Source organism: Pleuronectes platessa, chromosome 10, assembly GCF_947347685.1.
Source record: "Pleuronectes platessa chromosome 10, fPlePla1.1, whole genome shotgun sequence".
Classification (NCBI taxonomy): Eukaryota; Metazoa; Chordata; class Actinopteri; order Pleuronectiformes; family Pleuronectidae; genus Pleuronectes; species Pleuronectes platessa.
In genome coordinates, this window is record NC_070635.1 from 20,140,314 (window position 1) to 20,155,203 (window position 14,890).

General features: G+C 39.2%; 1 protein-coding gene across 1 annotated transcript in view; it reads right to left on the reverse strand.

The window, feature by feature from the left end:
- Positions 1-14,890, reverse strand: part of tsnare1 (T-SNARE Domain Containing 1) — a 150,083-nt gene that overhangs the window by 26,006 nt on the left and 109,187 nt on the right. Inside the window, exon 10 of the mRNA XM_053433461.1 lies at positions 8,376-8,458. Coding sequence (XP_053289436.1) covers positions 8,376-8,458 — 83 coding nt within the window. The remainder of the gene's footprint in view (positions 1-8,375; positions 8,459-14,890) is intronic.

Here is a 14,890-nt window from a genome sequence, read left to right on the forward strand (position 1 = left end):
TTGAAACGAACACTTTTAGTAGCACTTAAATGGCACTTACTTATAGCACTTTGTAGTTTTGCTTTATTTTGAAGAAATTGTACTTTCTTGATTCTTGTCGTCCTGGGTCTGTACCCTCGGGGTTGATGCATTTATTGTAAGTCGCTTTGGATAAAAGCGTCAGCTAAATGAAATGTAATGTAATGAATATTTTCCCACAGGGTCTACCAATTGGTTAATATGGACACATTACTTGCTGGACATCACTGCGACAGTCAGTGTTTAAAAGATGCCATACGGACAAATATATAAAATCATTGCTCAGAAGTCTCACAACAAAGAAAAGGCGCCCACTGGTTTGACCTGCACTGATGGGGAATAGCTAATAATAGGATAACAAAATACTGGTATTACAACAGTGCAAAGTCATGCTTCAAATGTACTCACTTGCATCACAGCAAATTAAGTAGTTATTAAACATCCCATTATTGCTAAAGGAGGAAGAGGAGTAGCTAAACGTAAGAAACACCAAGCAAGAGTGTGAGGGAGGAGCCATTCCAATGAAACAGGAACAAGGACTATTAGGACGAAAGTCATAAGTAATATGACCACAGTTTGTTTTGCATACCCTAATAATGCCTAAATGTTTTGTTGGTGTACCATGACCAATTGAATAATGTAATAACCTGAGCTACCATTACTTTTACCGAGGCAATAAAGACCCTCTGACCTTAGGGTGTTGTCACATATAGAACTCTTTAAATTAACCAAACTGAGTTCTCTTGAAGTGGACCAACATCAAATGGACTCTGTTATTTTGTGTTCATATTGACAGTTCATTTGAAGGAAGACACAGTTCTCTTTCTGTTCACACAATACCTAATTCACATTTACATAAATCTTTACTGCTTTGGATTGTGGGTAGTTTTCACTTGGAACAAGATGGCTGCTTCCACGTCTTATCCAAATCCATGTAGAATTTAGTTAAATTAGCCCACAGGGATAGAAAAGGCCTGTTTAGACATAAGGATTATAACATTCCAAATAGGTGTGAATCTTCACTAGCCTCACGGTACGAATACAATTCACCTGTTCATTATTCAATTATCATTGCATCACATCCTCTATCTTCTATGCTATTGCACATGGCAGCTTTTTCATTAATTAATACAACAATTCAGATAAATCTGAACTAAATCTGAAAACTCACTGAACTAGAAAGGGCCCCCCACTCGTCAATAGTGAATTAGTTATTAACTCAGCGCTGTTGAACAAGTGATTCTGCTCCTCTACTCTTTTCTAATCAATCTTGTGGGTGTGTGTCTACTCGTCTCTGTTCCTCTTCACAAAAACAATCACATTTCTTTAATTATAAATCGATGATGTCGGATCATAAATCCAGATCGTTCCGCTCACTTTAACCCCGATGTCCTTGCTGTGTGCGTATTGTATTGTGTGTGGCAGGTTTAACTGTGTGCGTACAAAACCATGGACTATTTTTTTGCAGTGAAATACGTGTGTCTTAAAGTCAAGCGTCAATCAAACAAACACAAAGTAAACTTCAAATACTGTACATGTCATAATAACTTCTGATTAGTGAAGGTGTTAATTGTTTAAGTGTGAAGTGAGCACAGGTCAGCGGGGGAGTGATCAGGAAGCAAACTATGACACGGTAAAAGGCGACCAAACGTATAATGAGCGTCTGTCCTGATGCTATATTAGTGTAAGTAATAATAATGCAGCGGTGGGACACTGCTACAAAATTAATGTAGCGGAAAACTTGAAATGATTTTGTTCTGCCACTGCATTGATGCATCACTGTTCGGGCTCATTTCAACACAATGGCAAACCTGGAGCGCTTTGTGCTCACAATGCAACAGTTAAGCGAACCGCGACGCAAACTTAAAGCAACTTAAAGTACAATTTGCTTCAGAGGGGTCTGAGTTCCTTAGGAGTGTTTGAAAGGGACTAAGTGTATTTTAATCTATTGAACCAACTGAACAAGCTATTTTGACAAATAATCAAACCTAAACAAACTTAATGCCATTTTGTAGATTATAGACCATAAGCATATTTTCATATTTAATTAAAAAGTTTGTTGCACAATTATAGTTGTCAGTACTCTGACAAGATTTCTGTTATCAATAAGCGGCGACAACAAACACTATGTAAGCACCATAATTCTAACTTCAAACTTATAAAACGTAAAGACCAAAATACTACATTATAAGTTTTATCTTTAAAAGAGTTCTACCACACTAGTATTATAATGATGGTTGATACTATTTATTTGTTCCAAAGCATCCTCTCAGCTTGATTGTGTCATGTTTATAAGACTTATTCACTATAAGTCCAAAAGACTCTCAGCCTCCTGGCCATTGCTAATGTCAAATGGTTTGTATAGCACTTCACAGTACAGTGTTAGCCATTCATCCATTCACTTGCAAATGCATCCATTCATTCAGTATCTATGTGCTTTCTCTATAAGGCAATTTTTTTTGTATCTTGCCCAAGGACACTTCAGCTTCTGGAATGGGGAAGACTGAAAGATTGAAACCACTGACCAAATGCACACTCCCATATTATCCCTGTTGATTAATGATCTTTTGTTTTATTTAAAATCTGTCACCGTATTTGGGATGAATATTTTTCCTTCCCCTAGGCTCTACTGATAATATGTTGATCTAATAGATGTATCCACTTATTATTTGAACTCAGGTTTCCTTTCTCCTCATCAAAAAGCTCAATCCAGCCGTGGCTCATGTGGGCCGAGCCAGAGGATTGTCACTGACATCCCCTTTCAAACATATACTACAGATCCTTTAAAGTGGCATAATGATCGAGTTCAGAGGGACTTGGACAAGAGTGACTGAAGAGAAAGACAGTTTCCCTGCAATCCGTTAATATTAGCCCAGCCCATATTCTGAGTGCAGTGATCATTCAGAGCTTTACCATAGTGATTGCGTTATCCTTATCTTATTTGTCAAAAGGGCAACAATTTGTATGTGTCTCTGTGTGGATGGGTCCATTCAAACGTCTACCCATTAATTTAACAGCTTTCTTTTATCTCTTTTTCTTCTCCTACCTCTCCCTTTGTCCCGTTCACAAACACAATAGCCAGCACTCCATATTATCCTCAATTTAGCCACACGAGAACTGTGTTAAATTGATTTTTTCTTTCACAACTGAGAGGGATGTAGTCACTCACAACGAGATCAATTTTCATTTCTAAAGATGGATGGAACTTAAAACCTCAACAATGACATCAGCATGGAGCCCACCCCCCCCCCTGTCAAATCAATAATTAATTCCGTTATTTTGTACTTTTTAAGGCTTCAGTTTTCCCTCACCAAATTGCTACAACATGATGGTAATTATAAGCAATCTTGAGCAGCAATCAACAATCAGAGTTCATTGTGGTCCACTGAACATAGATGAGGTGATAAAACATTGCAGCAACTGGAGAAACTCGCAGCAGGGAGAGTAATCTGCCGGCAGATAATGGATTATAGATTGAATTTATTTTCAATGTAAAGTGAGAAGACAAGGCGAGGCACGAGAAGAAAATGACATCCGCTCTTAATTGACCATCGGCGGAGATGCAGCAGTGCATGTAGACCAGTGTTCAAGCCTATATCAGTGCTAAGACTTGTAAAGTGTTCTGTCGCTTTATTTCATGCTCTTCGTTCGTTTTTATGTGATCACAATCTTGCCATTAACTTCACGCTACATTCACTTGAGATTGGGTAAATACAAGCTACTGGCTGGTAATAACTGTTCGCATCAGCCGCGAGTAGCCTTGATTATTTCAGATTTACTTTGACTTGAAATCACTAAAGCCATCAGGTCGGAAATCACAACAAATGCAGAATTAATTGTGGTCATCTTCTAAAGATTTCTTATTATTTAACATCTGTTTACTGTTCATGTGTATAATTTCCACTGAAAAAACAAAACTATTTTAATAGTGATAAGATGAAGACATGTGTGAGCCTCACCATCAGGGCTGCACATTATGTTCTGGCCAGTAACAGCATTAGTCCAGGAAAATGAAGGTCTTACCAGATTTGCAACATCAAGTCTGGACACTGGGAAGCTGGGCAGTGCGACTGACTGGAAGATAGCAGCAAACGTAAGCTCAGTCTTTGCTTCGGCTCAAATGGCCACAGCCAACCTCAGACCAGACCTCTATGGCCAGCCTCACTCTAGTATGTGTATATCTCCAGGCTTGAAGTACTGATAACTTAAATAACTATTTGTATAGCACCTTTCAATAAAAGTAACAAAGTGCTTTACAGCAAAGCCCCTCTGCAAGGGCCTAATTCAGGAGGCATGCCAGTTAAGTAACTGAGGTATATCGAGCTGATGACTAACACGCAACAACATGGCTGGGTAAAAGATTTCCAAGCAGTTGACATAGGCTGCAGAAGGATTCTAGCCACATCAGCACCATGGCTACTCCAGGAGATGGGAAGACCCACTAACAGATGGCTAAGAGCGGCTTAAAAGAGCAGTCAGTCGCTCTGGATGAAGATAAAATACTACACCTGAGCCTCAGTTAAGTGGATCCCGTCTAGGTTGTGAACCCGGAACGCTGAGTGTGTTGATATGTACATTGAAATATCCAGGAATGTGTTTATCTACTTGATAAGCCAACACCTATCACCACTCCCTCGACCAACCATTCCAGTCTAAGCAGCATCTTTCTCATGTGTGTGATGGGGGGGATCATAGTCCCATCCTGCACAAGAGATCTCTCAAGCATCTCTTACAACCACAAAACTTCCATTTAAATTCCAGTGGCTCTGACAAATATATCAATCAGAGGTTTGTATGAAAAAAAAAAAAGAAATAAATTGTACATAAATAAGCCGCACTTGTCTATAAGCCGCAGGTGTCCCCGTTGAAACATGAGATATTAACACGGCAAGATGTTACAGGAAAGATTTTTTTTAACTTTTAATTAAATAAATGCCGGTAACATCCACAACTATGAGTCAGTTCTTCATGCTGCCGTCTCCAGCGTCTCACCATCGATTCATTGATGGTGAACGTACGTGCAGCAGCTGTATTTCCTTCTTCGGCAGCCAGACGCATCGCTTTTAACTTGAAAGCCGCATCATATGCATTTCTTCGTGTCTTTTCCATGATGAGGGTGCGTGCACGAAGCGCAAAATGGGTGATCTGAAGAATTAAGTGAGTTAGTTTGCCGAAACAGTTTCATTGGTCCACTGTGACCTGTTCGGTAATTTCATTGGTCTGATATGACTTGTACTCATACAACATGTAGCGCCCTACCCACAATTCTCAGGTGCACTATGTCACACACACAACAACTTTCTTAAAGGGGCAGGCCATACCTGCAACACTGAAAATCCATTAAAAGTCTCAAAGCGTATCAAAAACAGTAGCGGCTTATATGCCGGAATTTACGGTAATCACGGCTGATCAATAACTGAGCGTTAACTGCCTCTGAAGAGACAGCCTGAAAGAACCGTCACTAAGGTGCTAAACACGTTTGACTGGGTTTGTCTCCAGTCAGTTTCTAGTCTTAGCAAAGCTTTGTAGTTATAGCTACCTAGATTGAATGCGAGGGTTCTGACCTATGGCAACTACTGTCTGGGTTCCAGCCAAGGAAGTCTCAATGGCATATCAGCACTAACTGAAGTAGACGGAGCCAATTATTTCTATCCTGTTATTAATGACTGGGTTGATACCATTACAGGAATTTCAATCTTTAAAATCTTCCTTCATCAAAACTCCATCATCTGTTAACACCATACAATGCCTCGCCTAAGCATGCCGTTATTATCTTTTACCATCACTCAAGTTATCTTATTGTTAATTTCAGCCCCCTGACTGTGTATCTTAGATTAGTTATCAGTCATTGCATATATCTTAGTAGATAATTGCAAGTAATTTTCCGTAATTCGGAACCAGTTGTTGCCTGTATGTTCCTTTGAAGTATAGAATCAGGATCCACTGAATTGGATATAATGGCTTCTTATATGGAAGTGATCCATTTAATTTAATTATCTAAATTTGCTTCAGTAGGAGCTGTTACCCCTTTACGAGTACATATTAAATCCTGACATAATGCCACATGTAACAGATAACGGCAGTTTCAGTTAAAGTGATGAAAGCACATGAAATGTCAGTTGAAGTGTAGGCCACAGAGGGACTGCAGAAACAGTAAAGATCTGTTGAAACTTTCTGGGCGATGCCTTGTTTTTTGCTTTTGCTTTTTTGGAGATATCTAAATGAAAAGGGAAGCAAAGAAAGTGGCAACACCTCCCTGGAGGTTCAAAGTAGAAGTACACAGTCACTGCTGTGGCCCGCATTGAGTGAACTAACAGTAAGATATGTGTCTTTATGGTCAGTAATTACCTGCAGCATCAGCAAGTAAAGACCGGCTGCTAGATTCAGTCCATCAAACCCTGGACTGGAACATCAGCTGTCAATGCCATTCTTGTGAACCCACTGTGTTGAACGCGCCCGTTGCCATGAGCAAACGTTTTGTATCGCGTGTCCAAATCAGACCAAATTTAACATGGACAAAAAACACGCCATGTGTGGAGCCGATGAAATGAAAGGAGATATGCTTCCACCTACAGACAGAGATTTCTGGAATTTATAAATTCATACCCCTAATATGTGACATTATTATTATCATCCAGCCATACATTAGCTACCCTGCAGATCCCATTGAGGGTTAAGCTGGAGCTAATCCCTGATGACGTGAGACGTGAGAGGTCAGGTACACCAGTCAATCATGGGACTGTAACATTGTCTATTTTAAGTTGCACAAGAGTGAATACTGCACTCTCCACTTTAACTTAACGATCTATAAATTGTGTTTGTGGTTGTACTTAAGTTAATTTTAATCATAATTGAAGTCTGTAGTTATCATATTAATCTGTTAATTGGATACCACATGTAAAAAGTAAATATTTTACAGGGTGAAATATTATTTTAGTTAACTATATACAGTTCTGTTGCTAAGGTCTTGATGCTAGTTTCCACAGGACACCTTCAGAAGTCGTGTCGAATCCGGTATCAGATGTTCGGAACATGTCGTGTTTGTATAAACTACAAAGTCTGTACACATTTACAGTGATCTGCTCAGGTTTGATGTGAACATGGGACTGTGTCGAATCTGTACTCGTCTGTCTTCACATCCGTTGTCTTGTCCGTCTGTCGGACTCTGTGCCCGTCTCTCTGTCTCCTCCTTTGTTGTTTTTCTTACATTCAGCCGCTCTGCAATGACAGAGACTGCCTGGATTGGCGGAGAGCTAAATTGCTCAGTGTGAGCTCGGTCACGGCTCAGCTCCCCTTAAGATAATGAAAGGACAATTAATGGGAAAGCTGTTGCCATCCACTTATTTGTTCGCTCACTAGTGGAGCAGCAGCATGTGGAGACGGACAGAAATCACTACAGTCATCACACGCACTGGAAACTGCCCAGCAAACGTTTTCTCAGTGAGTGGCTTCTGATATGATGTAGATAATCCGTGTTAATTTAGAAAAAATAATTAATTCAATTCAAATTACATTTCCTGAACTTAAATCACAATACTATTAAAAAAGCCTTTATTTAACAGATGGATATGACGCCTGCCAATAATCACAAAACCCATCTTTTCCAAAACTGTGAAAAGACCTTGCAGGTAGAGAGCTGGATGCAGCTTGGAAGCTGAACCCCATGTAGAAAAGATATATCCTATATTGACCCAGGGACACTTGAGTCAATATATTATTTACCATAGCCAGCGGCCTACACAGAGACACACAAAGTCCTGGCCTACTGAGATGGTCCCTGACAGAACAGCAAGATACACATATATTTCCCTGAAAAGAAAGAGCAAACACAGACCCTTGGGCATTTCATAAAATTTCTGTGCTGTGAAGTGGAAATTCTTGTTTTCCCCTAAAACACAGAAAAAAGGATCTATATTATTTCTGGCTTTGTTTTTTTGTCCTTTAATGCGGTTCCCTCTCTAAGTCAATACACTTGTAGTATAAAGCTGCACATTTATAACCATTATCTCAGTAGAGCTAACACTCGCCCGTGGAATTTTAAAGGGTTTTTTGTTTTTTGTTTTTGCGAGACTCCCGGCAAGCATGTTATGTTCTCTTTCCCAAACTATTATTAATATAACTGAAGGCAAAAGCTAGTAAATTATGACATGAAATTACATCATCTTTGTTATTACGCTAGGGGGATGTGATAAAACTGTGAAATCTAGTTAGCAAAGTCCCTGTTTGCACGACTGATCAAACTAAGCTTAATGCAAGTGCATTAAAATGATAAAGCTTAGTTAAATGCATCAAATTAAAAGGGAGCAAAGTGAATGCAAACTGTGGAGCACTTGGGCGAATGGGAAGGTTCAGTGTACCTGGTAATGGTTTGCCTTCGCAAGTTCCTGATTGGCTGATTCCACATTGGACGACCCAGTCTGGATGTAGTCTTCAATGCTGTCTGGGAAAACAAAACAGAAATTTGTTAATGGGCCATAATAATAATATTAACAATAATATTAACAATAATGATCATCATCATCATCATCATTTGAGGGTATTCATGACAAGTTGAGAAGAATGGTTTGAATGGCCTTTGAAGATGCAGAACTAGAGACATTTGAAACTTCCTGGCTGGTAAACTCAGATCTTTCAGAATCTATGCATCCAGCTTGTAATGCAGACATCCTGTTTGACAAAGACACTTGCTTTCAACTTCCCTTGACAAACAATATGCCCAGTATTCGCTCGGTGACAACAGGTGGCGCAGGGCTCCCTCCAGCTGAACCTTGCAGTCACGTTAATTGTGTAGAAATATAAAACATGACAGTTTTGGGGGAATTCATGCACTTTACATATGTATTTGCAGGTTCAACAATGTGACAGTGTGTTCATCCAATGATTTTAGAATTTTGGCCAGCTCGGTTCAAAGTCACCGATTTATTGTTCTCTTCATGAAAAATATGTAAATATAAATATGAAATGTATGTGTGCTTGGTTCTACACAATCAGGACCTCATCCTCGCTGTGCCACAGGAGCCGCACTGCTCAGAACCTGCTCTCAAAAGAAACCAAAGGAAAAAATAAATAAAAAGTGAAAAATCTCAGTATTTGATTTATGCTATTTATCTAATTTAAGTGCACTTGTTTCACGTCAGCTTAGCGAGAGTCTGCTTTTTACTGTCATTTATGGTCTTGTTTCTGTCTTTCTCAGCCCATCCCCTCTCCACACAGGTTGACAACTTGTTAAAGCTTTACAACAAGTTTTATAAATCCCTCTTAAACCGGATGAACAGATGTTTACCTCAAATGTCTGAATCTCAGGACTAAATATCAGAGTCTCTTAAACACGCTATCTGGCGACAGTGGAAATGATTTGAGCGGCTCTGCTGCTGATGGCAGGGAAACTAGTTTGAGTTAGGATAGACCAACCACATGCTGACTACAGTGTAGTACTCATCACTCAGACATGAGATTGATAACGAGTTGCTGTTAATCATGTAACCAAAATTGAGCCTGTAAGCTGGCCCGTGTATCTTTCTTTCATCCGTGTTTCCTTTGGAAGAAGGACATATTAATAAACATTGTATATATAACATAATGAGGGAATGTTTCTATATACTAAATTGTAAAATACAAGAAAATGTATATTTATACATTTTTATGGTTAAAAAGGTAGGATCAAATAAAAGGAGAGCAAAATTTTCATATTTATTTTCCAAATATAGCAGCCTCAGATCTCCAGAAACAAAACAATAAAGTTTGTATTGTTTAACTTGTGAGAACTGCTGAGAACTGCATGCCTGTCACTGGAAAGTACACAGCTAAACTGGAGACTACAAAAGATTTAAATGATTTGTGAAAAACTTCTAAAAAACAGCTTGACTGCATTTTTGTTCTGGTTAATCAACAATGACCAGATCTCTGAAGTGTATCGTTCATGAACATTTACAATTATTAGACTGTTAAGAGGCCACTGAAGAAGGAATTGATTTGCGATTTCTGATTGAAGTGGTTTAGCCATAGAATTCCAGTAAAACTAATTTTACTTTCAAATGTGACTCATATAGGATAAACTTAATAAGGCCGATGAAATAAAGTGTGCTGATAGCAACGTTGCATTTTAAGCACAGTTTCCCAGTAATGTTTTAACTTGATCACAATATGAAAATCCCCAAATTTCTTACCATCCCTTATTTATTAGCAAACTAGGTGGGAGCATCACTTGGTCAAGGTCAAGTTGACTGTTTTATCTACTTCCCCTATACTGAGACTCATTTGAAAGGTGGATTTACCTGACTGAATATCCACAATGTTGATCATCCTGCTCAAGAACTGGGAACATAAATATTGACCAAGTAGTGGTCCCATTGTAAAGATGGTTAGAACTCCAACATCTTGCATTCAACCCTCATACTGAATATCATTCACCAAACAACTGTTCAGTGCTTTTTCTAAAAGTTTGGGTGCAACCCTGATGTGGTATAACCTAAGTTAAGTTTGACAGTTCTGTAATCTGACTCAACTCTCTCCTAACAAATTCCAAATACTGTGTTGCGCGATCAAAAGATTACCTGCTTCCATACACACATTAAAAGAGAAGTCTAACGTCCATTCCCATTTTACCCCTAGCCCTTCGTTTTGTGCGTGAAGGGGGAGGCTGTCCAAATACCTGTTGGGACTGAGGGATAGGGTTAGGGCCAAGGTGTGAATGGGATATGGCCAATGATCTCTCGATGTGAATCTAGTGCTGAATCATCAAGACTTTTGTACATAAGGTTCCACTGCTCCCACAGTATTGACAACACTTTACATGACAGCCCACCCCTCTGTGTTACTAAAGACCACTGGTTTACACCATTAAACGAACAGTCTCCTTTGTGGGCTGTCAATACACAGAAGTTAATGGGATGAGACAGAATGTGTTTAATGAAGTGGATGGTCAACAATATTTGGTACCACTACATAATTATACACATACACATTTATAATGGGCCAATAACAGCGAGAGTGCTATTGATTGTTTTGGTGTTGAGAGAGTGGGAAGGCTGTAGCCAGTTCAGAGACTCCTCACTGTTTCATGCTGTAATGACCTCTGATAATTACTGCACTGTTTGAGCCTGTGGTGAATTAACTTCTGAACTTAACAGGAGCAGAGGGTTGAGTGAACGAATTGTGCTGATTGACTCAATGTATTTTCTCGTTCGGTGAGCAAGAGAAGACAGCAATGCATGTTTATCCTATTCTATGAGAGGCCCTATGAGGGATAATTCATACTTGCTCTCACCCACACACACATTACATGTACCAACCCTCTCTGTGTGGGAGAGTATGATAGTACATGCAATAAATTATAGTAGTGTGTGTGTGAGAGAGTATGATGGTACTTGTAAGAGTGTATAGTAGTGTGTGTGTGTGTGTGTGTGTGTGTGTGTGTGTGTGTGTGTGAGACAGAGTATGATGGAACATTACTATAGTAGTGTGTGTCAGAGAATATGATGGTACACATTAGAGTGTAGTAGTGTATGTGAAAGAGTATGGTGGTATACTCTTATAGGTTTCTTCTGTTACCCTCTTATCTTGATTAACCAATTGTGCAGCTGATGTGACCAAGTGATTGGGAATGTAACCTTTATTTGTAGGATTTAGTTATTTTTTTTAAATGAAGATACTTATACATAATGGCAGTTAACTCTTGTGGGAGTCGAGCAGGAGGTGAAGGTTGGACTGAATCATCGCTGCAGCCCATCGAGGAGGTACGACGGTCTGGAATACAGCAAAGTGCTCATCAACAGAGACACATCTTGAGTCATGGGCGTATCGTCTTCTCTGCAGTTGGTTTCTTAGTAACCTGGTTAAATACTACCAAATACTCTTGTCACACACGCATTAACCAGAGATGAATACGCCCGTCTGTCAGCTAGTGAGACTTGAGCATTCACAGCTCATTGATATTCAGTTGTGAAGTGACATACCGATGGCAGTGGCTACTGGCAAATTATTCAGGGCTAAAGAAAAATGCCCCGAATACCCAACCCAGGCAACGCTAACGGTATGGAGTGAATTTTCATTTTTGGGTGAACTATCCCTTTTAGCAGGTATTAATCCTGCAGAGTTTGATAAGACGTGAATGCCACGGGCTCCTGCTTTTTCCTCAAAAGAGCTTACAGCTTGATAAAACCCCACCTGTACAATAACAACGGTTAGAAATCCCATAAAGAGGCTCTATGCCACTAGCTTCTTGCCATAACTGCCATTTTAGACGTTTGACTAGAATGTCTTAATGCATGTGAGGGATGGGTCTGGGATGTTTGTAGGAAGTCGCACTCATCTACTTTACTATTATTAATATGTATGCACTTTGTTTATGATTTTTATACTAAAAATATAGTTTTAAGATTGGAAAGATCTGGTTTCGGTATCATGTGAAAGTTCATGTTGGACTTCAGTTGGTTTGGGCCCTACATCGAACTCATTTTGTGTGGGTTCCCTCAAGTGCCTTGAAACACTAGTAGTAGGTCTAGCCCCATACTGCTATCATTGTTACTGTTTGATTTAAGTGCTCACTGTATGTCAAAGCAGCTAAATTCACAGAAAATACACTGTTTCAGGTTTTAGTGTAAAATTAAAAAAAAAAGTGGCGGAAAATGTTGTCAAACTGATGCAAAAACTCACAAAAGCTGTGCTGCTGCACTGCATTTATTATGACATACTTCTTTCTTTTCAGGCATTCTTTCAGCACCATCAACTCTGATCGACTTGCAGCTTTCCTGAAGAAAAATGTACTCTGTGCCTGCAGCTGTGCCAGTATTTGATAAGTTGATGGCAGATTGTTGGCAAAGTAAAAAAAATAAAAAAAGTTGGATGCCTTGTGTTCAGAGGCATCTGACACTTGAGCATTTGGTTTTATTACATACAGTCCGTTTACTCCTTTATTATTTGGGTTAGGGTTAGGGTTAATCCTCCTGCTCCGTAATGCAGAGGTCAAAACACAGATGGACCTTTGAATGAAAACGGGGTTTCAATTTATCCGTGGATATTCATGGTCCCCACAAGAAATATCCTCAAGTGGTCGACCCCCCATATTAATATCTCGACCATCTGGACAAATTCTGTGCTATTATAAGTGACGCAAAACACTGATGTCCATCAAACCAAGAACATTCATTCTCTCGAGATGAGAAGCTCTTTCACTCCATAAGCTATACTGTAGTGCTACCCTGAGGCCATATTCTAATTATTGTTCTAAATATATACCATGCACTCATAAAGTTATTCATCAGTATGACTTTGATTCTTTTAAATCCACATGTTGAGTAAGCCGTAAGGACCCACTGAGATTCCCAGTGCAACCTTCTGGACAAATTAATCCATTGATATAGTTAAAATACCAAACAAACACAAACAAACAATGATAGTATCCTATAGAAGCATGCTCCCAGCACATGAAAAACAAGAGAGTGTAATCTTTGATGAGTTCAAATGAATACAGAGTGTTCTAACACATCTTTTGTGTAGTCTGGCTGAGTTTGTGTCTGCCTCCTAAAACAACCTTAATGATTGTGTGTCTCCACTCTCAGGCTTTAATATAGTGTGTCCTTAGCCACCACGGATAAACCATAAAAGAACTAATCCATCCTCCTTGAGTCTGTTCATTTCTTTGTATTACCTGCTGCTTTTTTTGATCATCGCCTCTGAAGCAAAATCTCATAGTATTCATAGATGCCACTGCACCAAGAAAACCTTGTTCCAAAAAGGCCAAAGGCAATTTGAAGTGCATCTCTTTTTAATGGGGAAAGGTCCATTATTCCATGGCTCCATAATGACTAGATTGGACCTCTGCTGTGGTATGATTTCATAAGCTCTGCAGTCTTCAACAAAGTCCTATCTCTCTGTTCATCCATTTTGGAGGGGAGTACACTGAGTCCCTCCACCTTCCTTGTCCAAAATACCACATCAACACTCTTTCGCATGCAAATTACAGAATGCAAAACCTCAGAGTCGCTCCTGCGTGTCTGATTATCCTGAACAAGCTCAGGATGTAGGATAATTCACAAAGAGAAGAATGTGGTGGAAGGGAGTGTTCAGTTTATTCTGTATATGAATGAGGAAAAAGTGAAAAGCAGTGGTTCCCTGGACCTTTGCGTGCTTCCTTGATTCTGTATATTGAGCTACAAGCTACAAGGGAAGGTACATTCAACACATACACTTTACCTTGATTAATTTAGTTCATTTCCACACAACTAACTTTGTCAGTAATACAAAAGATATATGCCACGCCCAGCACTCAGAGGTGGTGCAAAAGCACTGATTAAGTTAGTCCACAGCAGGAGAAATATTGTTAGAACCCCTCAAATTATATGATTTTTTTTTTTTTTTTCTTATGTGTGTTGTATTTATTGTGTTTTTATGTTCATTGTATGCACCAACAACCAGAGCAAATTCCAGGTAGGTGTTAACCTACTTGGCAATACAAACATTCTGATTCTGGCTCTGAGATCTTCTGCCAAAGGTTTAATCATTTTAGAGGTTTAGTTGAAGACTAGAAAGTCTAAACACGTGTGTATGTTGTGCCTTGGAGGGAGGTGGGGGTTTGCACATAACCTTAATTACTTTATCATGCACTGTTGATTGAGTTGATTGGTTTGGTTTAATGAGGGATTCCCCAGGTCCCTTTGGCCCAAAGGTCGATTGAAACGCTGCTGTGTTTCTCTTTTAACCATCACTTACACTTTGACTTCTTTGCATATTGGTATGTTTTGACCAGAGGTGTAAAGTAACGAATTACATTTACTCACGTTGCTGTAATTGAGTAGTTTTTTTGTGTACTTTGTAATTTTTTGAGTAGCTTTTGAAATGGGTAATTTTACTTTTACTTAAGTAGATTTTGACT